Consider the following 23,179-nt stretch of genomic DNA (forward strand, 5'->3'; position numbering starts at 1 on the left):
CCCAGTACGTCCTTTCCCACTGTTTTTCCCGGTACCAAGGTTAGATCAACAGGGCTGGAGTTTCCTGGAAAGCCCAGTGGGATACAGCTGGAGAGAGTCCAGCCAGCACAGACCTCCTGGGCCTTCCAGCACCTTGGGACTGAAGGAGGTTCCTGCTGGGAACCCCATCCAGCCTCATGGATATGGAACTGGCCCAAGCGGTGCCCAGTGATCCCAGGTGGAAAATCCCTGTCCCTCCCCGGCCGGGCAGAGTTGGACACACAGATAAGCCGCTGGCACCGTGGGAGGACGGGCGGCTGCAGGTCCCTGGGAACAGTTAAAAGCAGCAAGGACGCCCGGAGAGACCAATTCCCGTGGGATTCTGCCGTCCCGAGCGGATCAGCTCCGACAGGATGCTGCGCCTGGCTTTGGCCACGGGGGTCCTGCTGGCCCTGGTGGGCTGCACGGCCACGGAGCACTGCGGTGAGTGGGAGACGGTGGAGACTCCGGAGAGCCCGTGGATGGGCCGGGGGATCCCGGTGACCTTCCCTCTCCTTCCAGCGGCCCCGCAGGACCTGGTCTGCCGGCTGCTCCAGAGCATGGAGGGCTCCATCAAGCCCGGAGAGGTGCCGAACCCCAGCGTCCTGCTGGCCATGAGCCTGCTTGGGGTGGACACCCAGAGTCCCAGCTACAAGTTGCTGCTCCAGGAGATCAAGGAGGAGGTGGTGACGAGAGCCCAGAAAGGTAGGGAAGGGAATGAGGGGGGTCCCTGGTCCTGGAGGGATCAGATTCCTCAGGTTTGGCACTGCCGGCTCCCGGGGGGACAGGTCCCATCCCACCACGCTCCCGGTGTCCTCTTGTCCCCACAGCCATGACCTCAGGACAGGTGGCTGAGCACATCCTCGCCCTCCTCTCATCCTGCCAGGACCCCCGGCAGGTCCACGCCCTGGGACAGACCATCGACCTGATCCCCATCCTGCAGCAGAAAACGGATGAGGAGATGGCTGAGCTGGGTACGCTGGGCCCTGGGGGGTGTCCACCTCCCTGCATCCCATCACCTCACTGCTCTGTTTTCCAGAGGACAAGGGCCATCCCAAAACCACCCTGTTCAGCGTGAGCCTGGACACCACGGCCCTGTGCCTGGCCAGGGCAGGCGGGTACCGGGGGCCAGCGGTGGCCTTGGCCAAGGAGGTGCTGAGCCCCAGCAGCCCCATCGGTGTGGGTAAGAGATCCCTCTGCTCCCCCATTCCCGCTCCGGGGGGCTCTCCGGGGCTCGGCAGTGACCCCGGGACCCGCAGACACCCGCGCCGTGGCGGTGCTGGCCCTGCTGTGCGCCCACGACAGCGTGGAGGACCCGGAGGTGCGGGATCTGCTCCATGAGGCAGTTTGGACGGTGACCAACGACTTCCTGGATGAGCAGGAGGAGAGGAACGGCCTGATCGGGAACATCTACAGCATGGGGCTGGCCCTGCAGGTACGGGGGTGGGGAATGTGCTGTCACAGCCACCCGGTCCCGCTCCCAGATTTGCCACACCACCTCCCACCTCTTCCGCAGGCACTGGAGGCCTCAAGGGACTTCTACGCCCCTCGGGACTGGGACTGTGCCCAGGCCTTTGCCGTGGTGACCAACCACACCTTCGAGCTGCCCATGGCCATCGCCCAGGTGCTCCCGGCCCTCGTGGGCACGTCCTACCTGGATGTGGCCACGCTGAACTGCGGTGCCCCCACGGATCTGTGCCCAAGCCTGGGGGCACACAGGGTTCCCACAGGTATGATGAGCCCACCTGGGGCCTCCCAGACCCCACGGGAGTCCCAGGACATCACAGTGCACTACTCCATCACCAACAACCTCCAGGGAATCCCCTGGCACTACAGCATCTCGGTGACGGTCCCGGGTGGCTCCACACTGCTCAAGGTGCTGGAGAGGGCAGAGGAGATGGATCCCGAAAACTTTAGGTGAGAGCCAGAGGAGCCACAGGGGGGGGGTTGGTATCTCCCCACCCAGCCCTGAGCCCACTCACCTCCCTGGCAGCTTCAGGACGGAGCAGACGTCCTGGGGTCCCTTCGTGGTCTCCATCCACGGGCTGGCTGGCAGTGACAACGACAGGACCTACTGGCAGTTCCTCAGCTCTGGGAAACCTTTGGATCAAGGTGGGCAGTGAGGGAAGGTGGGGGGTCATGCTGGGGGTCTCCACGTCCCAGCCTCACATATCCCTCTGCCACAGGGGTCGGAACCTACAAACCACACTCCGGGGAGCACATCCAGGCCGTGTTCAGCACCTACTGAAGCCACCAAGAGACCCTGGATCCCACCAGGGAGCAATAAAGGGCCATTCCAGCGTCTCCCTCTGTGTCCCTGGGGAAAACAGGGCTCAGATCCCTTTTGCCTTCTTTTCTTCTTCATTTCATTAGTTCAGCTTCCCTCTTCTCTTCCCCACCATCCCACACAAATCCAGCCTCACCCAGACTCAGGACTGTCAGTCCCATCCTGTGTGTCAGCAAAACCCTTCCCAGTCTTGCCCACTAGTCTTGCCCAGGGTTGTTCCTCTGGCCACATTCCTGTACTTCAGTTCAATAAATCTGATCTCTGCACAAGCACTAATTGCATTAATCAGGTGTCATAATGTGGTTTGATTATTGCAATGCCAATTACAATCAGGTGTAATAATGTGGTTTGATTATTGCAATCCCAATTGCGATCAGCCTGAGGCCACCAGTTGGATTTCCCCCTGGAAATCTGGAGGTGGTGGCCTGAGGTCCCAAAGGTTGCAGCTGGGGGTGGGGAGAACGATTCCAAACCTGGCTCTGGGACTCGATCCCCAGCTGGAGTCACCAGCACCTCCCAGTTGGGTCCCAACTGCTCTCCAGGCATGTGGAGACCCATTCCCTACTCCCACTGGGCCCTGCCCAGACACTCCTTCAGCCTGGACCTGCTCATCTCCCACATGGACCCTTCCAAGGCACCTTCCAGCCCCAACCATTCCAGGATTCCGTGGACACCGTCTCCAGAAGGAGCTGGGAGGGATGGGATCCAAACTTTTCCTGACACCCCAAAAACCAACATCCACCAACCTTCCACCATCTCTGGGATGGGGGATCTTATCCAGGACATCAAACCAGTCAGACAGGACCCTCCCTCAAGCCATGGGCACAGTGACACCCTCCAGCTGCTTCCATTGCCACACAGATGAGGTGGCACCGTGTGGCAGGGCAGGTGCTCCCATGGAGACATTCCTGCCTGTGCCCCACAGGGTGCCCCTTTTCCCCTCACACACCCCATCCCAGTGCACTTCTCCATCACCAACACCATCCAGGGAAAACATTTCCACTCTCCCCCCTAATGGGGTTCCTTTTCTCACCAGGAGCTGGCACAGCACTGGGTTTGGATCCAGGACGGGAATGCTGTGGATCACACATGGTTGGTTTGGTTGTTGCTCCCTCAAGGACTCTGCAGTGTCCCATGGGACAATCCACGCCCGCTGCTCTGCCAGCCAGGAGGTGACACCATCCTCCTCCTCCTCCTCCCCCCTGAGTCCCACTTGGCCGAGAATGTCACGCCCACTCTGCTCCAGAGGGGCCTCCATTGCCCACCGGGAGCCCCTTACTCTGGGGTGCCCTGTGGCTGTAACATCACAAACAGGGCTGTGCCATCACACAGGTGTCCCCCCAGCAGGGCTGTGACATCACCACGCTGACACCAGGGAACACTGGGAGCCATCCCCCCGGCTCCCAGCGCGGTCCCGATGGGCCGTGGGGAGCCATGAGCGATGGCAGCGCCCTGCTCTCCGTGCTGCTCCTGCTGGTGGCCACCGTGGCCGTGCCCCTGGCCATCCGCCTTCGGCAACGGCCGTCGGGGACACCCGACACCTGGAGGTGTGCCGGGAGCCGGGCCAGGGACTCCCAGAACAGCCAAGTGGCACCAGCGGGTCCCAGCTCCCCCCCGGCTCAGGTGACCCCTGCCCAGCATCCAGGAGCTCCCGGGAGCTCCCTGTACATCCCGTGCGGCTGCAGCCCCGACTGCTCCCCCTGCACCACGGCCTCCCAGGAGCTGCAGGACGTGGTGATGCCCGAGAGGAGCGGGGAGCCCTTCCCGCAGGATTCCTGGGTGTGCCAGACGCTGTGGGAGGACCTGGAGAAGCTGGTGGAGCGAGGCCACCTGTCCTGCTGCGGCTCATCCAGCTCCTCGGGGAGCCCCCCTCCCGCCAGGAGCCGGCGCCCATCAAGGGCCTCCATCCGTCGGAAAGCATCCATGAGAGCCTCAGCCCATCCCAGAACCCGCCGCCGCCGGAGAGCCTCGGCTCCCGGGAGAGGCTCCATTCCCTCCCGGAGCCTCAGCGATTCCTGCCAGAGTCCAGGCAGAGGAGCCCCCACGGACAGCCCGCCCCGCCCCGGAGCCGCGGGAATCGGCACAACCTGCCCGGGCCTGACGATGCAGATGGCCAGGAAAAACCTGGAAGTCAAACTGGGAGCCCAGCCCGCTGCAGTGAGGCGCTCCCAGGAGCAGGTGGCACAGCAGGACGTGTCCTCGAGACACCGGTGCCCAGCCCACGGCTCCCAGGGAGCTGCGGCCGTGCCCTACGAGAAGAGCGTCCGGGCGGTGCTGGATAAAATCCTCCAGCGGGAAGGGAACATGTTCCCATCTCCAGGGCCCTCTCTGGAGCTGGAGAAGGAATATGCCCACACATCCAGCACTCCTGGCAAAAGCCTCCACCCTTCCCAGAGCCTCTGTGTGACTCCGTATGGAGGAGCCCCCCTGGACAGGCCGCCCTGCTCCCTGAGAGCCACAGGAACCAACAGAACCCATCTGGCCTGGAAAAGCCTGGGAACAGAAGTGGGAGGCAGGGCCATTCCAGCAGAGCACTCCCAGCAGCAGGGGGCCCAGCAGGACGTGTCCAGGGGCCGGCAGTGCCCCATCCACGGCTCCCGGGGCGCGGCGGTGCCGTACGAGAGAACCCTGCGCGCGGTGCTGGACGAGATCCTGCGGCGGGAAAGGAGGGCGGAGCGGCCCCGGCTCCAGGGAGCCCTCTGGGGATGTCTGGCGAGGGTCGGGATGGAGTTTGTGGCAGCAGCTCAGGCACTTCAGAGGTTTCTCTGTGCTAAATAAACCCGGATCTCCCCCGGAAGCTGAGTGCTCCCCCTGCTCTGGGTTCACTGGGATGGGTTCCTTTCTTCCCAGCAGCCGTGCCCTCTCGGATCCCTGGCTTCCCACACCGCCTGCTCCTGGTATAAACTGTGCTGCTGGAATTAATGGATACGTCATTAACAATTAATAACACTGGAATTCATTAATATCAGCGTCACAAACAGCGGGAATCTCTGTTTGGAATGGGAAATGGAGGAAAATATGGAGCGGAATACCATGGAGCACAGGGCAGGGAGGGGGTGGTGGAAAAGCAGCTTTTAAGGAGTTCTTCTCCCAGGTTTTATCCCAACAAGGTGCTGACACGTGGAAAGCTGGAAGGTAATTCCTAGAAACTGTGACATATGGAAAACAGACAATTTAGGGATGTTATTTGCAAATATTATTACTTTTAAATCATCTTTCATCCCTCCACCACGAAACCATTCCTGTTCCTTCCCACATACTCACCACGAAGATCCTTGGAGATAAAAGAGGAATATTTAATTAAGAAATTCCTGTTAGGACCGATTATGGATTGAAACATTTAAGAGAATCCCCAGCAAGGAAGCAGAATCCCACTTTTAGCAATATTAATGGATAAGGAATATGAAACAAGTCTTAATTTCCCTGCAAAACAAGCCCATCTTCTTTCCCAAATTGGCAGAGAGCAAACCCATGGAATTCTGATGTCTACAAAGTATCTAAAAAGCTTAAAACTGGAACTTTCTGTGCTCCTGCCTGTGCTTGGTTTGTTACTGTTGTGGAATTCCATCTACAAGTGGGATTTTTTTCATTTACAACCACGGTTTAAGCCATTTCTCTGGAAAAAGAGAAACAGTGTCTTGGTTCTTACATTTTATTCTAGAAACAAAACCCTGCACGTGGCTCCAACAAGCAACAAAACTACAAAAAATACAGAATTAAATAAGAACTCAAAAGAGGTTTTAACTCCTAATTTCCAGCCCAGGATCTGTCAGTGTGCACAACACGGAAAGATGCCTCTGGAATTCAGGGGGTGAAGAGGCTGCTTTTCTAGGCTCCTGGATATTTTTAGTTTTAAGCATTTTTAAGCAAGACTCAGGCTGGGAGAGCTGCAGCCAGCAGCTTTCCTTGGATTATGTACTAAGAACTTTGTTGGAATTGGGATCACAACTGGATTTTAAACAAGTGAATATGAGAAGGGAAAGAAAAACCGGAATAAACTCCCATTAAAGAGAAAATTTTACCTCATTATTTGAAGCCTCCTTCCCCATTCCAGCTTGCCTTCCACTCCCATCTTACCTCTTTTGGGATGGACAGGATTGGGTTAATCTAATTTGTCCCTGGTTTGCTCTGCAGCTGGAATTCTTAACTTTGGGAGTGTTCACGTCCAGAAGCTGCTCCAGCTCTCCCCTCTCCCAGCCTCATCCGTTCCTTCCCAGCACTAACTGTTCATCATTAGCCCAAAATTCCCTGCCGAGCCCCCAAAAACCCGCAATCCCCGCGGTCTGTGGGTGCCCAGCCCCGTCATTTCTCCTTTTTAGCCTTTGTGGCGGCGGCGCTGGGCTTCGGGCCGGGCTTGGCTTTCTTCCTGGCCGCTCCCTTGGGCTCGGGCTCCTTGCGCTTGGCCGAGGTGATGGAGCCGGTGACCTTGAAGAAGTCGTCCAGGCGGCCCTGGGTGCTGCCCTGGCGGCTCTTGCTCAGCCTCCTGACGCCGTTGCGGATCCGCTCCTCGCTGAACTGCTTCTCCCCGCACATGAACTGCACGAGCCGCTCCTCGTCCGGCTCGCCCCACTTCAGCTCCACGGCGTCGGGATCCACCACCTCGGGCTCCAGGAAGAGCTTCTGGGCCTCCCTGTGCGGCCAGTTCTCGGGCAGGGGGTACTTCTTGGTGTCGAGCTGCCGCACGATCCTCTCGATGGACTTGTGCTCCCGGATGAGCTCCACGGCGCGCTTGGGCCCGATGCCGCGGATGCTGGCGCAGTAGTCGCAGCCCAGCAGGATGCACAGGTCCACGAACTGCTCCCAGGTGAGCTGCATGTCCTGCAGGATGCGGTTCAGGTGGAACTCCTGGATGGGCAGCTTCTTGTTCTCGCTGGCCGTGAGGTGCCGCATGAGCACGGGGCTGCCGAAGGTCAGGCAGTCCATGTCCTCCGTGGCGGCCGCGTACACCTTCCCGGCCTTCACCAGCGCGGCGCAGCTGGCTTCCGCCTCTCCGGGAGCCTCCACGTAGGGGATCCCCATCAGCTCCAGCAGCTTCTTGCACTCCTGGGTGTGCTGCGGGGTCACCTTGACCAGCCTCTTGCTGTACTTCTCGACGTTCTCCTCCTCGCCGGCCTCCTGCGCCTCCTGCAGGTGCTTCTCCGCCTCGGCCCGGCGCTCCGTGCGCTTCGCCAGCTCCCCGGATTTCAGCTGCGGGGGCTTCCCGTCGAACACGTACACGGGCTTGATGCCGTTCTCCACCATGCGGATGGTGCGGTAGAACATGCCCATGAGGTGGCTGGTGGTGTCGCCGTCGTCGTTGTGCAGCACGTCGGCGCCCTGGCGCACGGCGATCAGGAACTGGTAGATGCTCATGGAGGCGTCGATGGCCACCTTCCGCCCGAAGTACGACTTGATGTCGTTCTCCCGGATGGCCCCGGGGGCCACGTCGGCGATGAGCTTGGCCAGGCCGTGGATTCCCATCCTGGGGAACGGGAAAGAGGAGGTTGGGAGGGGGCTCTGCACAGGGAATGTCGGGCCACCCAAAGAAGGGGGGACAAGAGGCGGTGGTTGCTTCCCCTGCAAACCATCACCCTGTGGTGCCGTCATCCCAATTCCAGTCTCAGCCACTACCCCAATTCCACTCTCAGCCATTACCCCAATTCCAGCCTCAGCTGTTACCCCAATTCCAGTCTCAGTTGTTACCCCAATTCCAGCCTCAGCCATTACCCCAATTCCAGCCTCAGCCATTACCCCAATTCCAGCCTTTGCCGTTATCCCAATTCCAGCCTCAGCCGTTACCCCAATTCCACCCTCAGCCGTTATCCCGGTTCCACCCTCCGCCCCCCATCATCCCCCCCCCCCACCGTCAGCCCCCACCTCAGCCCATCATCACTCCCCTTCCTCCCTCAGCCTCTCGCAGCCCAATCCCGCTCCCTTAAATTTCCCTGTGTCCACCATTATAACCCCACCACCTCCCCATTTCCACCTCACTATTTCCCGGCTCCCCAGGCCTCCCAATAACCCTCTTCCCTTCTCATCCCCCCCCAGTCCTCCATTACCCCCCTCCCAGACCCTCCTCAGCCTCTCCAGCTGCCCCTATCCCGCCCCCAGCCTCCTCAGCCGCCATTACCCCCTCAGAGCCCCCCCGGTACCCCGTTCCGCCCCAGCTGCCATTACCCCCCTCCTCGGCCTCCCCTAGCACCCTCTCTCCAGGCTCTCCTCATCGCCCCCGGCCGCCGTTAACCCCTCGAACCCCCCCCATTCCCCGCACGACCCCCATTCCGGCCCCGTTCCCCCCTCAGGCCCCACCGAGAGCCGCCATTACCCGTCCGCTCGCGCCGCCGCCGTTCCCGCGCTCCGCCGCGGCGCCCGCCGGGAGCCTCCGCCAGCCAATGGGGAAGCGGCGCCCGCGCGCGCCACGCCTCGTTCCCGCCCTCACTCCCACTTCCGGCGGCGCGGGGGCCGGACGTGCGGCGGAGGCGGCAGCGGCGGAGCCGACGTGTCGCAGCGGGAACCCGGCGACATGGTGAGGGCGCGGGGGGGGTGCCACGGGGGGCCGGGGTCGGTGCCGATCCCGGCCCCGCTGAACCGCCGCTGTGTCCCTCGCAGGAGCTGGAGGCGATGAGCAGATACACCAGCCCGGTGAACCCGGCCGTGTTCCCGCACCTCACCGTGGTGCTGCTGGCCATCGGCATGTTCTTCACCGCCTGGTTCTTCGTGTATCCCCCCGGGCCGGGCGCGGGGGGGCGGGCGGGGGTGTCCCTTCACCCTTCTCTGCCTCCTGATCCCGGATTATCCCACCAATCCCGGGCTCCCCTCCCCTTGTTTTAAGATTATCACCTTAACCTCGGTCCTGCAGATACGAGGTGACATCCACCAAATACACCCGGGACATCTACAAGGAGCTGCTGATCTCGTTGGTGGCCTCGCTCTTCATGGGCTTCGGAGTCCTGTTCCTGCTGCTCTGGGTCGGGATCTACGTGTGAACCCCCCGACGTGGGATTCGGGGAAGCTCTTTTTATATTTCTTTTGTATTTCAGCAAAAAAACCAACAAGCCCTCCTGTGTCAGGTGTGGTGTGTGACACCCGAATAAAACTGGCTTTGTGACACACCTGCCTGGGGACTCCGGGTTTGTCTTTTAGGTGTTTCTGTTCACCTGGATTTTCCAAACCACTCGGATGGAATAACGGGATCGTTTGGGTTGGAACAGCCCTTTAGGATCAGAGTCCAACCCTTCCCCCAGCACTGCCCCCCCTGCCCATGGCCCCAAGTGCCACAGCGATTTTAAATCCCTCCAGGGCTGGTCACTCCCCCACTGGAGCCTGTTCCAATGCTTGACAGCCCCTTCCACGTAGGAATTTCTCCCTAATATCCAACTTACAGCTCACCTGGCGCAACTTGAGGCTGTTTCCTCTCATCCTGTCACTTGTTCCCCGGGAGAAGAGGCTGTTCCCACCTGGCTCCAACCTCCTGTCAGGGATTTGTGGAAAGCCAGAAGGTCCCCCCTTGGTCCTCCTTTTCTCCATACTGGCACAGGGTCCAGGTGCTTTGGGATATGCCCGGGGTTATCCCAGATTTCCACGCTGTGTGTGGCCAGAAGAGTTCCAGTGCCACCTTGTGTCCTGGTACAGCCAGTCTATGGAAAATAAAGCCTAAAGCTGTTTTTAATCCCTCAGTCTTGCTTGCCATGGCACCCCCTCACCCTTTTTTGGGAATGCTGTGCATGCTCTCATCCTGAACCAGGAGTTTTATGGCTCAGCAGTGAGAGCAAAGAGCTGGATTAATTAATTTATTAATTCCTGAATTAACTGCCTGGTCTATAAACAGATTTATGGATTTTTAAGGGCAGATTGGAATTTTAGCCCAGCTTTCAAACAATTCCAGTTCCAAAACACAAATTCAAGCCCCAGTTTCCTATTTGGAAAGGAAGATTTCCTTTTGTGGACTCTTAGATCCTTCTGGATCTGGCCCTGCCCTCTGACATGTGAGAAATAACAGGTCAGCAGCAGATTTCCTTCCCTTTTTTTTTCATTTGCTTTCTTATTTTTTTCTCCTTCCCTTTTTTCTTCCTTTCTCCTTTTTTCCTTTTCTCTTTTTCCTTTTTTTCTTCTTCATTTTTTCCTTTCTCCTTTTTCCTTCTTCCTTTTTCCCTTTCCTATCTTTCTTTCTTTTCCCTTTAATCTTCCTTTTTCCATTTTCCCTTTTTTTTCCTTCTTCATTTTTCTCCCTCTTTCTAATTTCTTTTCCCTCCCTAACTTCTTTTTGCTCCTTCCTTTCTCCTTTTTATCCCCAACAACCCTGACTGGACCCTGTTTGGGCACATCCAGAAACTCCCACTGATTAAAGACAGGGAATTTCCTCCATCCCACTATTATTCCCTGGGAAAGGCAGGAAAGCACCAGGAGCCATCCTTGGATACAAAGCAGTATTTATATATTTTATTCATATGGGCACATTTACCTCCAGCAGAAAACAAAGTCTAAATAAGCCAAACAAAACAAAACAAAACAAAAAAAACAGGAGGGGCAGGAATCCAGAGACTCGGCCCCTCCAAATTCAGCAAAATATAAATATAAATCAGAAAGAAAAGAGGGAAACCAACGTTTGTTCCCCACAAATAAAAACCAGGAATCAAGAATAACCTGCTACAAATGCAACTCTACAAACTGGCTGGCAAAATACAGTGATTAAAGCTGTGGCAGCAACATTTAAACCAACAAATTAGTGCTTTACTTGGTGGTTTTTTCCTTAAGTCTTCCAGTGGTGCCATAGTCTCTATTTACAGGCTTTAAGCTCCAACAGCAGGACAGAAGGGTTGGGAATTTGCTTTTGAAACAAATTCCCAAACAGCCCAAGTTTCCACCCTTTTGTCTTCCTTCCTGCCAGGAATGTCTCTGGATAAAGAGGGATTTCTCCAAGCTCGGAATTCCCTCCGTCCCACGCAGGGAAAGGCCTGATTGTGAACTCTCTGGGGACTGACTGGGGACAGGGAAGGGGCAGGTGTGGGGTTTGGGGAGAAATCCACACAAACAGCTGTTTCCACGGGCCTAGAAGCAATTCCATGACTCCTTGATTTTAATTTTATAACTATAAACCCCATTTCTGCCTCACTGGGCAGCAGCTGGTGATTTTTAACATGGAATCCTGGAACGGTTTGGGTGGGAAGGGGCCTTAAAGCCCGACCAGTCCCACGGGGAGGGACACCTTCCACTAGCCCAGGCTGCTCCAACCTGGATTTGAACACTTCCAGGGATGGGGCATCCCCAGCTCCTCAGGGACACCTGTGCCACTCCAGACACGAGATCCCACTGCCACTAAAAGCTCCACCCTGAGTCCCTGTCCTCTGGGACACCTGTGCCACTCCAGACACGAGATCCCACTGCCACTAAAAGCTCCACCCTGAGTCCCTGTCCCCTCCCGATCCCGGGGATCGCTCCCGGCTCCGTGTGGGCAGGGCTGGCCTTGGCACTCCAGGAGGTGCCTCAGCCCGGTTAAGCCACAGTTTTTGAGGCAGCATCTGACAAATAGGTGGGAAAACACTGTTCCCTGGGGTTGTTCCACAAGGGAAAAGGCACCAGAGATGTTTCCAAGCCCTCAGGCACTTGGTTTGCTGGGAATCCCACTAAATCCCATGGATGAGCATCGTGGGGACACCTGAGAGATCCCAGCTCCTCCTGGGCCACCACTGATTGATTCCTTCCCTCAGGAGCGGGCTGGGCTGTGCTGGGAAGTCTTGGATGAGGCGGAGGGGATCTGAGGGGGTGATTGCAGGCTCTGGCCCTCCCAACATTCCCTGTTTCCTCTTCCAAGGGCCATTTCTCCCAGCCCGGCATCACTCACCTGAGGAAGGACGTGCCAGCCTGGGCTACTGATTGCCAAGGGGACAATAAACCTGCCAGGGAATTCACCTTCCAGCTTAAAGCCGGGAAAAACCCCTCGGGGCAGGCGGAGGGAAGAGCACTGAGCTACATCCAGGTGTTTCCTTCGGGATTTGAGGGGGAAACAGAGAATCCTGCTGAGCACGGAGCCGACCTCCTTGTGCTCAGGTATTCCCAAGCCTTGGGGTGTCTTGTTGTCCCACTGAGCTTCCCAAAATTGGGTTTTCCGACTGCTTGGCTGCTCGGAATTCCCTGCTCACCCACTATTCCTGTTTCCCAGGATTCAGTGGATTTTAATAACTGCGTAATTCAGTGTTTGCTGCTTCCAGGCCTGAAGCCCTGACCTGGAAACCACCGACTTCAACAAGGAATTTTAGGGCTGCCGTGCTGGGATAAGCTCAGGAGGTGGATGCCAAGAGACAAAACCAGACATCCACAGGAACCATCACTTTACCTGGATAAAAACCATGCTGTCTTTCCGGAGCAGCTCCCAAGCGTCCACAGGATCAGCGTGTGGCATTCCCCCCTCGCTGCTTTCCTTAGGGAAATCCATCTCGGAATAACCTGGAAGTGGCTGAGTCTCCAGGAATGCAGAGAACTCCTTTTTAGCAGGAGGAGCCGGAGTGGGATGGGGAGGGGGATACACACGGAGCCACTTGGCTTTCCCACGTGGCTTGGTGGGGCAGGATGAAATTCCCATTTTTTTTTTACGGCTTAAAACCCCAAAGAACTCAGTAGTTTAGCAAGTTAAGGACTTGTAACAGTAACATATCCCAAAATACCCCAACACAAGTGCTCTGGGAGGGCAGGGACGGCTCGGAGCCGCTGCCATTCCCACTTTTTGGGAGACCACCACCCTCTCCCGAGGCAGAGATCCCGCCCTGGCACAGATCCTCACGTTCCCAGGGACTCAGCCTTGCTCTGCAGGGCACTCCAGGATTTTCCAGCAGTCTCTGTCCTGCACATCTGGGCAGGGGTTGGTGTTGGCTTGAGAGCCGACCAGGCAGCTCCACACGCTGCTCCCAGATGGATAAAAACAGATCCCACAACACTCAGTGTGGGAGAATCCCGGTCATCTGTCCCCCCTGGATTGATGCCAAGTGCCCCCACGCGTGGTGTGGCCTCAGCAGCAGCTTCAGTGGGAGTTTTATCCATCCAGACCTGGATCTGGTGGGATTTAAGAGCACAGAGAGGAGGGGGAATGATGTGGAAGCTGCTCCTTCTCGGGTTGTTCCCAGGGGAACGCGTCCATTGGCAAGTCCAGGGGGCTCCAGGGGGTCTGTGGGAAGTGGCCCTGGGCCAACTAGAAGGAACAGCAACTCCAGTGTACGACTTCCAGTATGTCCAGGCACAGCCCTCCTTTCCAAAGGCCAAAGCCCTCGGAAAGGGCTCCAGTGTTGAAGCAATTCCAGTGTTGTGAAGAACTGACGTGGGACACCCGGGAGCACCAGGAGATCCGAGGAAGGAGCATCCCTTTGGGATGTGGCCTTCAGTCCAGCGTGATGCTTCCCAATCCAGCGTTGGAAGGGGAGGGAGAAGCGATGGAGGACACAGGGGTCTCCAGGAGGGAAAGGAGAGGGACGTGGGATGATGGGAACAGGCACGAGGTCACCCCTGGAGCCACCCCGGGGCTGGTGGTGGATTTTAGGTCCTGGGTGTGCTCAGCACCACCAGCCACCAGCATTCCAGCTCCGGAGCTGCCGCAGGACACGGGGATGAGGCGGGGCTGGGGAATTCGGGAGGCTCCCCAGTGGCACCAGTCCCCCTCCTGTCTCCAAGCAGAGGGCACTGGTGCTCCCGGGAATCACTCGCAGAGCCAGTAAAACTGGAAGTAATAGTCAGTGAAGAGCTGGCCCAGCTGCTCCGGGGAAGTGCCGCAGTCGGCCTGGCCCTGGGAACGGGAAAACGAGCTTACAGGGGGGGCAGGATGCCAAGGAGGGAATTCTGCCTGGATTACGGGCTGGAAAAATCATCCCCCCCCCACCAACAGCGGTGGTGCCACGTGGCTCCTAAACCTGCCACGATCCCACATGTCTCCCCTTCCACAAGGCAAGAGGAAGGAGGGGCAGCTGGTGGAACTCACCGGCTGAGCCACTCGGAAGTGGTAGGAAAACTCCTGGAAAGACATCATCACCAGGGGCCAGCGGTGCGTGGTGTCCTGGGGAAGGAAGGGGAATAGCTGGGATGAGATCAGGGATGAGCAGAGGGATGTTCTGGGGAGGGAACACATGGCCTTGGGCTCTGGAGTGACCCCACGGAGGTTTCCCAGAGAACAAGTGGGATGAGGAGCGGCTGAGGGAGCTGGGGGTGGGCTCATCCTGGAGAAAAGGAGGATCAGGAGGATCTCCTCATTCCCTACAACTCCTTGACAGGAGGGTGGAGCCAGGTGGGGCTGTGCTCTGCTGCCAGGGAACAAGGGACAGGACAAGAGGAAACAGCCTCAGCTTGTGCCAGGGGAGGTTCTGGATGGATATGTGGGAAATTCCTGTAATGGAGTGGGTTGTCAAGCATTGGAACAGGCTCCAGTGGTGGAGTCCCCACCTCTGGAGGATGAAACCCGTGTGGATGTGGCACTTGGGAACATGATCTGGGGTGGCCTTGGCCGTTCTGGGGGGATGGTTGGACTCCATCACCTTGAAGGGCTTTTCCAACCAAAATGATTCCATGTTTGAGCACAAATTCCCTCCAGAAACTCCTGTGCTGCCCGTGGGTGCTGTGTTGGGCTGACTGTGAGCTGTTCCCTTCTCCTCACCTGTGCATCCATGGTATCCACGGAGCTGTTCCTGCTCACAGCATCCTGGCAGGGATCACTGGAGACAAGGCCACAAAGGGAGATGGACACAGCGGAGGAGGAGCTGGGAAGAGAGGACACAGTGAGAGTCTGGAAGGGGGAACATCCACAGCCCCTTCCCCACGGAGACACCATGGCCACATCAGTGTCCAGCCCCTCCGGGGGCACTGGAACACCCAAGGGATGTTCCTTTGGATCCCTGGCCACTCACTTCATCTCCAGGGTCAGGTTGGTGTCCACGGCCGTCCGCTGGTTCACAGGGATGCGGAAGCTGAAGTTTCCAGTCCTGGGAACACAGAGAGAGGATGAGACGTCACCAGGCTCTGGGAAGGGTGGGATAAGACCCAAAATCCCTGTTGGGCTGAGAATTCACACAGGAGATCTTCCCAAGGATGAGCCCATTGCCAAACACTTTCCCTGAGGGCAGCACTGGCGGCACCAGTTCCAATTCCCAGGGAATGGCGTGAGCTGCCATGAGGTGATAAACACCCAAGGAAATCTTGGAAAAACTCCAAGATTTGTCCATCTCTTTCTTCCCATGGTGCTGCTGCCACCAAGGTGCCCCCAGCCGGCCCTTCCCGCTCACCTGCAGGCGTCGGAAGCGGCGCAGTACTGGGAATGGATGGCCAGGTTGATCTCCAGGATCCGGATGGATTCCAGCACCGGGCTTGGCCCTGTCGGCGGGAGAACGAAGCGTTTAGGAACAGCTGGAAAGCCCTGAGGGAGGGAGGCTGGGAGGGACGGGAGGTGGGAGCCACGTACCATCGGTGCCGGGATGCTCCGCGCGGAGCCGCTCGCTCACCGGCTGCCGGAGGCTGCGCCGCTGCCGGGAGCTGCTGCGGGAGAGCGAGAGGTTGGAGATGTACTTGGATTTGCCCTGGATGTGGGAGAAGGGGGAGGAGGGGCTGGCATTGGGGCTGCCGAAGCTCTGAGACCTGTCAGGAGTCTTTGGCCACTTAGAGTAGGAGGAGGATTTCCCGGTGATGCCCCTGGATTTGGCTTTGATGTTTGTCGCTGGAAGGAGGGAGGTCTGGCTTTGGTCTGTGGAAAAATGGGAGAGGAGGTTGTGCTGAGAGGCTGGGATTGGGTAGGAGCACCGGGATCACCCTGTCCCCATGTCACCTCCTGAATCACCCAGGCTGCCCCATCCCTGGAAGTGTTCAAATCCAGGTTGGACGGGCCTTGGAGCAACCTGGGCTAGTGAAGGTGTCCCTGCCCATGGAATGGGATGAGCTTTAAGGTCCCTTCCATCCAAACCATTCCAGGATTTTGGGATTCCATTCTCTCTGTGCCCGATGGTGCCAGGGATGGAATGAAGAGGGAATGAGGTCACACCTCAAGGTAGGGCTGCTCAGGTGAGCTGAGCCTGGAAGTGCTTCCCGTGACTTTGTGCTGGAAAAGTGGGAAGCTCCAAATCCTTTTCAGCCCCAACTTACCCCTGGCAGCAGGATCAGGGATGTATGAACTGTGTACATGGGCAGAGAAGGATATAAAGGATAAATATAAGGATATAAAGGATATATATATGGTATAAAGGATATATAGAAGATATAAAAGATATAAACAAAAGGATATAAAGCCATTAGAGAGCTTCCAAAGGAGGGGGACAAGGATGAGGAAGGATCTAGAGGGAAGGTGTAGGGAAAGGGAGCTGGAATTGTTCGTCCCGGAGGAGACCAAGGAGACCTTCCCACGAGGAGCAGGAGGTGAGACAAGGATGTCACACAAACCTTGGAGATGTCCCAGAACCTCTGGGAATCTGGGATGGCCCTCACCTGTCCTGTTGGTGCCATGAGTGGGGCTGGTCTCCGAGGGGACCACGGAGGAGACGCCGGTGGGAACAGCGGAGCAGCACACGGAGAAACACGGAGGGCTGAAACAGGCCAGGACACTGGGAGCAGGAGAGCCCAGGGATACTCCAGCTGTGTCCTCCGGGACTGCAGGGACACGGGAATAACTCATGGGATCCAACAGGAGCAGCGCCCAGTGCCCCACCACCCATTCCATGAAAGCAGAGCCATCCCAGCACGGTGGGATGGGGGAGGCACCACCCTGGTCATCCTGAATCCCAACCCACCATCCTGAACCCCAACCCTCCATCCTGAATCCCAACCCTCCATCCTGAATCCCAACCCACCATCCTGAATCCCAACCCCTCATCCTGAATCCCAACCCCTCATCCTGAACCCCAACCCTCCATCCTGAATCCCAACCCTCCATCCTGAACCCCAACCCACCATCCTGAATCCCAACCCACCATCCTGAACCCCAAGCCAGCCCCCACCGTGCTCCGGGGGGCTCCTGCTGCCGGCTCCATCGGATATGGCCGTGGATCTCACTGTCTGTGTCTTGTCAATGTTCTGGCTTGACCTGGAAGGCAGGAAAGCGAGGTGAAAACCTGGATTGGGACTGTGGTGCCGCTCGTGGGTGTGGAGGGAAGAGGCTGCAGCGAGATAAGGGGAAGAGGAACACGGAGGAACAGGAGACACGGAGGAGGACAGAGTGGAATGATCCGGGAAAGGGAAGGCAGGAGAGAGGCACACGAGCCATGAAGACAGCAAGGAGAGCTCAGAAATCCATAGGGAATCCTATGGCAGTCCCATGTCTGGCAAGGACAATAGGAAAACTCCCAGCTGCTTCAGAGGACACCAGCAGCACTCCTGGATCATCCTGGAACAGGGTGGATTTCACTCTCAGTAGTGATATCCTGGCTGGGTTTGGGTTCTTGGGACTCAACAGGCTCCAAGCACTCACATTCCCTAAGGAATGTGCCCCTCATCTCTCCGAGACTGTCTGTTCCTCCCCTTGTTCCTCACAAACACACACAAGTTAATCCTGTGGAACTCCAGGTGTTTCACTGCAGCTCTCCAAGAGCTGAGCTGAGGACACCACAGGCATCTCCTGTGGTGGGATAAGGGAGATGGGAAAGGGGGAGAACCTTTCTCCCAGGTCTGCAGTGCTTTTGGGCACCTGTGGCCATGTCTTACCTGTCCCTGAGCACTGCTCCAGGTTTCCCAGGGATTAATGGAGCTTCCCACCCTGGGAGAAATCAAAAACCCACTCTGTCCCCTGCAAGACTTATTTTATTACAGGGATTTCTTTTCCAGGTGAAAGGAGACTCTGTGCCGGTCTCCTGGACAGAATGTGGACCTTCACCTTCATCCCATCAAAATCCAACCCTTGTCCCTCGTGTCCTTCCACTGCCTCATTCACCTTTTCCATGTGTGGCTTTATCCTGCTTTACCTGCAGGACATAATTTCCTTATTTAACCTTTAATTAACTGAGTTTTCCATCTCCTAATCCCAATTTCCCCTGCCTAACAGGGTCCACAGCCCTTCCTCCCAGAATCCCATTGGAGCCTCACATCCATTTCTCTGCTTTCAGTTTTGCTTCAGGTTTTTTTGGTCTCCTGGGATGCAGATGGCAGGAAAAAAAAAAAGAGGAATTAGGAGAAGGAGTAACGGGATAATGAAACAGTCACATACCGTGGACACAGAGCGACCGGAATTCCGGGACCCCCGTGCCGGAAGAGGGCCAGGAGACAGGCAGTGGGCACAGCAAAGGAGCTGCAGGACAGTGAGGGACACAGGGAGAAAAGTGGGGAGATGCCCGGGAGGACAGGGAACGAAAGAGGATGTGGAAGATAACGGGAAGGAAAAGACGAAAATGGGGAAAATTAAAGACGAAGCGGAAGGAAAACGGGTTGGATGAGGAGATGGAAGCAGGAGAGGAGGGAGAAAAACGGGACAGGGAAAAGAGGGAGAGAAAAAGAGACTCATTATCAGGTCACAGGAGCTCCCAAAGCTGGTCCAGTCCCACTGAACCAGTGGGATGAGGCCGGAGCGGCATCCAAGGAACATCCAAGCCTGGCCACGAGTGGATTGGTGAGCAGCCAAGTGGGGCATTCCCTTTTCCTTCTCTATTCCTCACTTCTCGCTCCAGATATTCCTCATTTCCTCCAGATATTCCTCATTTCCTCCAGATATTCCTCATTTCCTCCAGATATTCCTCACTTCTCGCTGCAGATAACTCAACCGACACCAGACTGGGATGTGTGGATGGGTTGGATTTGCCCCTCTGGAATTGTGCTCCACGACGCCAGGGCAGCTGGTTTTTGTGCCTCAGCCTCTCCCAGGCCCCCTCATCCCTCCCCAGTGGTTCCCAAAACCACCCACCCGTCGATATCCACGAGATCCTCCTCACTGCGCAGGCTCAGCACGTAGAGAGTGGACATGGACACAACGCTGGAAAAGAGAGAGGGGAAAGCTGAGCAGGGACATGGAGCAGGGATCTGTCACGGTATCCATCTGCTCCCAAGGGATTCCAGCCCACGAAAGGCGGCTGCTCCATCCCTGGAAGTGTCCAAGGCCAGGTTGGAGCGACCTGGGATACTGGAAGGTGTCGGGGTTGGAACTGGTTGAGCCTTAAGGTCTCTTCCAACCCAAAGCATTCCAGGATTACGTGGGAAAAGCCCCTCACTGCACCCCCCATGGATGGCACGGCCCAGATGGCCCAGCCAGAGGGAGCCAAGGGAGAAGGATCATCCCAGGTGCTGGGAATCACCTGAATGCCATGATGATGACCAGGGCAATGATGGTGCCCTGCAGGAAGCGCTGGCTGATACAGGCCTGTTCCGGGACAACCGACGGAGACTGCAAGGAAAAAACACCCGGATCAGCTCAGGAACCCCAAGATCAGCTCAGATTCCTGCCACGGACCTCCCCAAGCCCATCCCGAGCTCTCTTCCTGCTCCCTGGAAATCCTGAACTCCCCCCAGTCTGGAAGCCATTTAACACCCCCATCAGGCACAGGCAAAAGGAGGATCATGGAATCATTAAGGCTGGAAAAGCCCTCTGGGATTCCAGAGTCCAACCACTCCATAGGCACCACTAAACCATGTCCCCAAGTCCCACATCCACACGGCTTTTAAATCCCTCCAGGGATGGGGACTCCACCACTGCAGTCTGTACCAGAGCTGGACAACCCTTTCCATGAAGGAATTTCCCTGGATATCTGACTTAAATCCCCCCTGGTGGCCGTTTCCTCTCATCCTGTCACTTGGGAGCAGAGCCCGATCCCACCCGGCTCCCCCCTCCTGCCAGGGAATTGTGCAAAGGGGTAAGGGCCCCCTGATCCTCCTTTCCTCCAGGATGAGCCCTCCCAGCTCCTCCCACCAGGCACTGCTCCTTTGGGATCCATCCCTCACCTTGGTGGCCACTTTGTGGGGTCTCTTTTTGTGGGGAACGCTTCCCGCCCGGCTGAACTGGCTCCCTGTTTGGCTGCAAGGAAAAAGGAGCAATGGAGCTGAGCTGGGCAGGGATGGCTCTCCAAGCCATTCCCAGGGAAAAATGGGATTTTCCAGCAGGCAACAAACCCTCTGTGTGGCATGACAGTCACAAACCCTCTGGGGGCTTTGCCCAGAGGGCCCCAGTTCTGCCCCAAAACCTGCATAAGCAGGGTCAGGATGGAGGTTCTGGAAGCACGGGAAACTCTTTGCCATGAGGAAATGGCAGACAGCTGGAATTGGAGACAATTCCATCCGGGGCGTTTTTGGGAACATCAAACCTCCCCAGCCTCAGCTCCTTAAACCCCAAGTGATGTCAGACAACATCCCAACAACACCCCAACACCCTCCCCATCTCCCACTCGGAGTTCCCTGGGATCCAAGGGGACATTCCTTGGCTCCGGCTGTACCTGAAGGCTCCGGAGCTCACGGTGGACTTCATGCTGTCCAGCCTCTTGAGCTTGGCCAGCTTGTGGCTCCACCTCTCCAGCTCGTCGATGCGGGTCTCCAGGTTGTCCGTCAGCTTGCACAGCTCCTTCACGGCCCCCACGTTCTCCATGAAGATCCGCTCCTGCCAGGGAACCGGGAGGAGGAACACTTGGATCTGGCCGTCCCGCGGGAAAGGCTGCGGGAGTCACCCGGCACGGAGCACCTGGATCTCTCCAACCCTCCGGGTGTGACGTGGGAGGCTGTCCCCACCCCCGGGGGGCATGGGAGGTGATTCCCAGAGCAGCAAACAGGTTGGGAAAGGTCAGGAGACCGGCTGCTCCGGGGTATCTTGACATAAGCACCTTATCTTATCCAGAAGGGGGAGATTAGGACCGGGAGACTCCCTGCAGGAAGCTGCCAGCAGGGAGCCCTTCCCGGGGGAGATGCTGCCACATTTCCCTCCCTGCCCAGCTCCAGTGCCCACCCAGGGCTGCTCCCGACTTCTGGAATCGCAGCCAGGCCTGACACTCATCCGGGTGGTGCCAGGAGCTTTTCCCAGGCACCACATTCCATATCCAGCTCCCAGAGCTGGGTTCTCCAGCCTCCCGCCTGCCACCAACCTTGTTCACCACCAGGAAGTTCTCCAGGGTCTTCCCATTGGAAAAGACCAGGTCCCCGGTGTCCTTCACGGCTTCCGGGAGGATTTCCTTCACCTCCTGAGCGATGACACCTGGGGACACGTGGAGAGAGCACGGGGGGGGTCAATCATCCCCAAATTCCATGGACAGGGATCATCAAACCGCCGTAGGATCTACCTGTACTCCCAAAGAGAGGTGGATACCTGGAGAAACCTTTCCCCTGTGGGAAGTGCCACCTTCTCTCCCGCTAAATTCCCTAAAGAGGGAATTTCATCAGATTCCTTAATTCCAGAGGTGAGAACCCCCCTCTTGCCCACCTCACACCAGGGGCAGAACTGGACACGGCCCCTACGAAAGGCAGAGAATTCCCGTGGGACATTCCTGCCTCAGAGGTGTATTCCTGTGGGACATTCCTGTCTCAGAGGTGTATTCCCGTGGGATATACCTGTCTCAGAGCTGTATTCCCGTGGGACATTCCTGCCTCAGAGGTGTATTCCCGTGGGATATACCTGTCTCAGAGGTGTATTCCCGTGGGATATACCTGTCTCAGAGGTGTATTCCCGTGGGATATACCTGTCTCAGAGGTGTATTCCCGTGGGATATACCTGTCTCAGAGGTGTATTCCCGTGGGATATACCTGTCTCAGGTGTATTCCCGTGGGACATTCCTGCCTCAGAGCTGTATTCCCGTGGGACATTCCTGCCTCAGAGGTGTATTCCCGTGGGACATACCTGTCTCAGAGGTGTATTCCCGTGGGATATACCTGTCTCAGAGGTGTATTCCCGTGGGATATACCTGTCTCAGAGGTGTATTCCCGTGGGATATACCTGTCTCAGGTGTATTCCCATGGGATATACCTGTCTCAGAGGTGTATTCCCGTGGGATATACCTGTCTCAGAGCTGTATTCCCGTGGGACATTCCTGCCTCAGAGGTGTATTCCCGTGGGACATACCTGTCTCAGAGGTGTATTCCCGTGGGATATACCTGTCTCAGGTGTATTCCCGTGGGATATACCTGTCTCAGAGGTGTATTCCCCTGGGATATACCTGTCTCAGAGGTGTATTCCCGTGGGATATACCTGTCTCAGAGCTGTATTCCCGTGGGATATACCTGTCTCAGAGGTGTATTCCCGTGGGATATACCTGTCTCAGAGGTGTATTCCCGTGGGATATACCTGTCTCAGAGGTGTATTCCCGTGGGATATACCTGTCTCAGAGGTGTTGTCCATCCCCACCGTGGCTGCAAACTCCGGTTTGTAGTTGTAGTGCACCAGTCGCATCTGGGAGATCCGCTTCAGCTGCTCCGTGGTGTCCACCTGGGAAAAAAAACAGGCACAGGGAACTCCTAAAGGGACTGTTGCTTCTTAAATCCCCAGGAGTCCAAGCAGGAAAACCCACTGTGGCTCATGGGAATTCCTGTGGGAGACTGGAACCTTGCTGGGAGCAGCCTCTGGGACAAACAGCAGCAGCACTGGGGTTAATCTCCAGTTCTGGTCCCCAGAAACATTCCTGGGATAGGGAAGCCAGGAAGAGAGAGACTCTCATTGCAGAAACAGACACAGAGTGGAGGCAGTTCCCAGAAATATGTGGGGTGAAGGTATCCAGCTGACAGGAATTCAGAGCAGAGCCCTCTGGCAAGGCCCAGGATGGTGCCTGCCACAGTCACCCGTTTCCATGTGTTTTCCAACTGCTTTCCACCTTTTTTCCGGGTGTTTTCTGACTGTGTTTGCCAGGTCTGTCTAACAGTGGAAGAGCCAATATTCCCTAGGACGTGGTGGACAGGCTGTGTCCGGGGCAGAGGGAATTCTAAGGCACTTCCCATCTGACCAACAGTCACCTGATCCCGGAATATCCTGAGCCGCACGGGGCCCAG

General features: G+C 57.0%; 4 protein-coding genes across 12 annotated transcripts in view; 2 read left to right on the forward strand and 2 right to left on the reverse strand.

Moving 5' to 3' along the window:
- The first annotated feature begins 336 nt into the window (after positions 1-336).
- Positions 337-2,594, forward strand: LOC135415336 (cobalamin binding intrinsic factor-like). 2 transcript variants are annotated; one of them, XM_064656936.1, is made up of 8 exons: positions 337-462; positions 541-723; positions 849-992; positions 1,058-1,201; positions 1,278-1,453; positions 1,535-1,935; positions 2,012-2,130; positions 2,205-2,593. In XM_064656936.1, exons 1-8 carry the CDS (start codon positions 393-395, stop codon positions 2,264-2,266), a joined length of 1,299 nt encoding a protein of 432 aa, XP_064513006.1. In that variant the 5' UTR covers positions 337-392; the 3' UTR covers positions 2,267-2,593. The 2 variants fall into 2 exon arrangements, with proteins under 2 accessions (XP_064513006.1, XP_064513005.1); XM_064656935.1 differs by having other exon boundaries at positions 1,278-1,935; positions 2,205-2,594.
- Positions 2,595-5,943: 3,349 nt separating this feature from the next.
- On the reverse strand, positions 5,944-8,696 carry FEN1 (flap structure-specific endonuclease 1). 2 transcript variants are annotated; one of them, XM_064656934.1, is made up of 2 exons: positions 8,610-8,696; positions 5,944-7,766 (listed from the first exon to the last, which is right to left on the reverse strand). In XM_064656934.1, the coding sequence occupies exon 2, from the start codon at positions 7,763-7,765 to the stop codon at positions 6,608-6,610; it is 1,158 nt and encodes a 385-aa protein (XP_064513004.1). In that variant the 5' UTR covers position 7,766; positions 8,610-8,696; the 3' UTR covers positions 5,944-6,607. The 2 variants fall into 2 exon arrangements, with proteins under 2 accessions (XP_064513004.1, XP_064513003.1); XM_064656933.1 differs by having other exon boundaries at positions 8,594-8,612.
- Positions 8,685-9,394, forward strand: TMEM258 (transmembrane protein 258). The gene is made up of 3 exons (XM_064656937.1): positions 8,685-8,810; positions 8,894-9,003; positions 9,144-9,394. Exons 1-3 carry the CDS (start codon positions 8,808-8,810, stop codon positions 9,268-9,270), a joined length of 240 nt encoding a protein of 79 aa, XP_064513007.1. The 5' UTR covers positions 8,685-8,807; the 3' UTR covers positions 9,271-9,394.
- A 1,302-nt stretch (positions 9,395-10,696) lies between these two features.
- The window catches only part of MYRF (myelin regulatory factor), a 70,030-nt gene continuing 57,547 nt past the window's right edge, over positions 10,697-23,179 (reverse strand). For 3 of the 7 annotated variants that reach the window (XM_064656938.1, XM_064656943.1, XM_064656944.1), the window contains 16 exons: positions 22,514-22,622; positions 21,289-21,398; positions 20,650-20,810; positions 20,162-20,234; positions 19,519-19,607; positions 19,131-19,199; positions 18,441-18,521; positions 17,239-17,324; positions 16,730-16,891; positions 15,717-15,995; positions 15,541-15,628; positions 15,166-15,240; positions 14,916-15,018; positions 14,247-14,321; positions 11,638-14,054; positions 10,697-11,566 (listed from right to left, as the gene is read on the reverse strand). In XM_064656938.1, the coding sequence (XP_064513008.1) occupies positions 13,968-14,054; positions 14,247-14,321; positions 14,916-15,018; positions 15,166-15,240; positions 15,541-15,628; positions 15,717-15,995; positions 16,730-16,891; positions 17,239-17,324; positions 18,441-18,521; positions 19,131-19,199; positions 19,519-19,607; positions 20,162-20,234; positions 20,650-20,810; positions 21,289-21,398; positions 22,514-22,622 (1,647 nt within the window). In that variant the 3' untranslated portion in view covers positions 10,697-11,566; positions 11,638-13,967. The remainder of the gene's footprint in view (positions 11,567-11,637; positions 14,055-14,246; positions 14,322-14,915; positions 15,019-15,165; positions 15,241-15,540; positions 15,629-15,716; positions 15,996-16,729; positions 16,892-17,238; positions 17,325-18,440; positions 18,522-19,130; positions 19,200-19,518; positions 19,608-20,161; positions 20,235-20,649; positions 20,811-21,288; positions 21,399-22,513; positions 22,623-23,179) is intronic. The other 4 variants (XM_064656941.1, XM_064656940.1, XM_064656942.1 and 1 more) reach the window with 4 other exon arrangements.

This window comes from Pseudopipra pipra, chromosome 6 (assembly GCF_036250125.1).
Source record: "Pseudopipra pipra isolate bDixPip1 chromosome 6, bDixPip1.hap1, whole genome shotgun sequence".
NCBI lineage: Eukaryota > Metazoa > Chordata > Aves > Passeriformes > Pipridae > Pseudopipra > Pseudopipra pipra.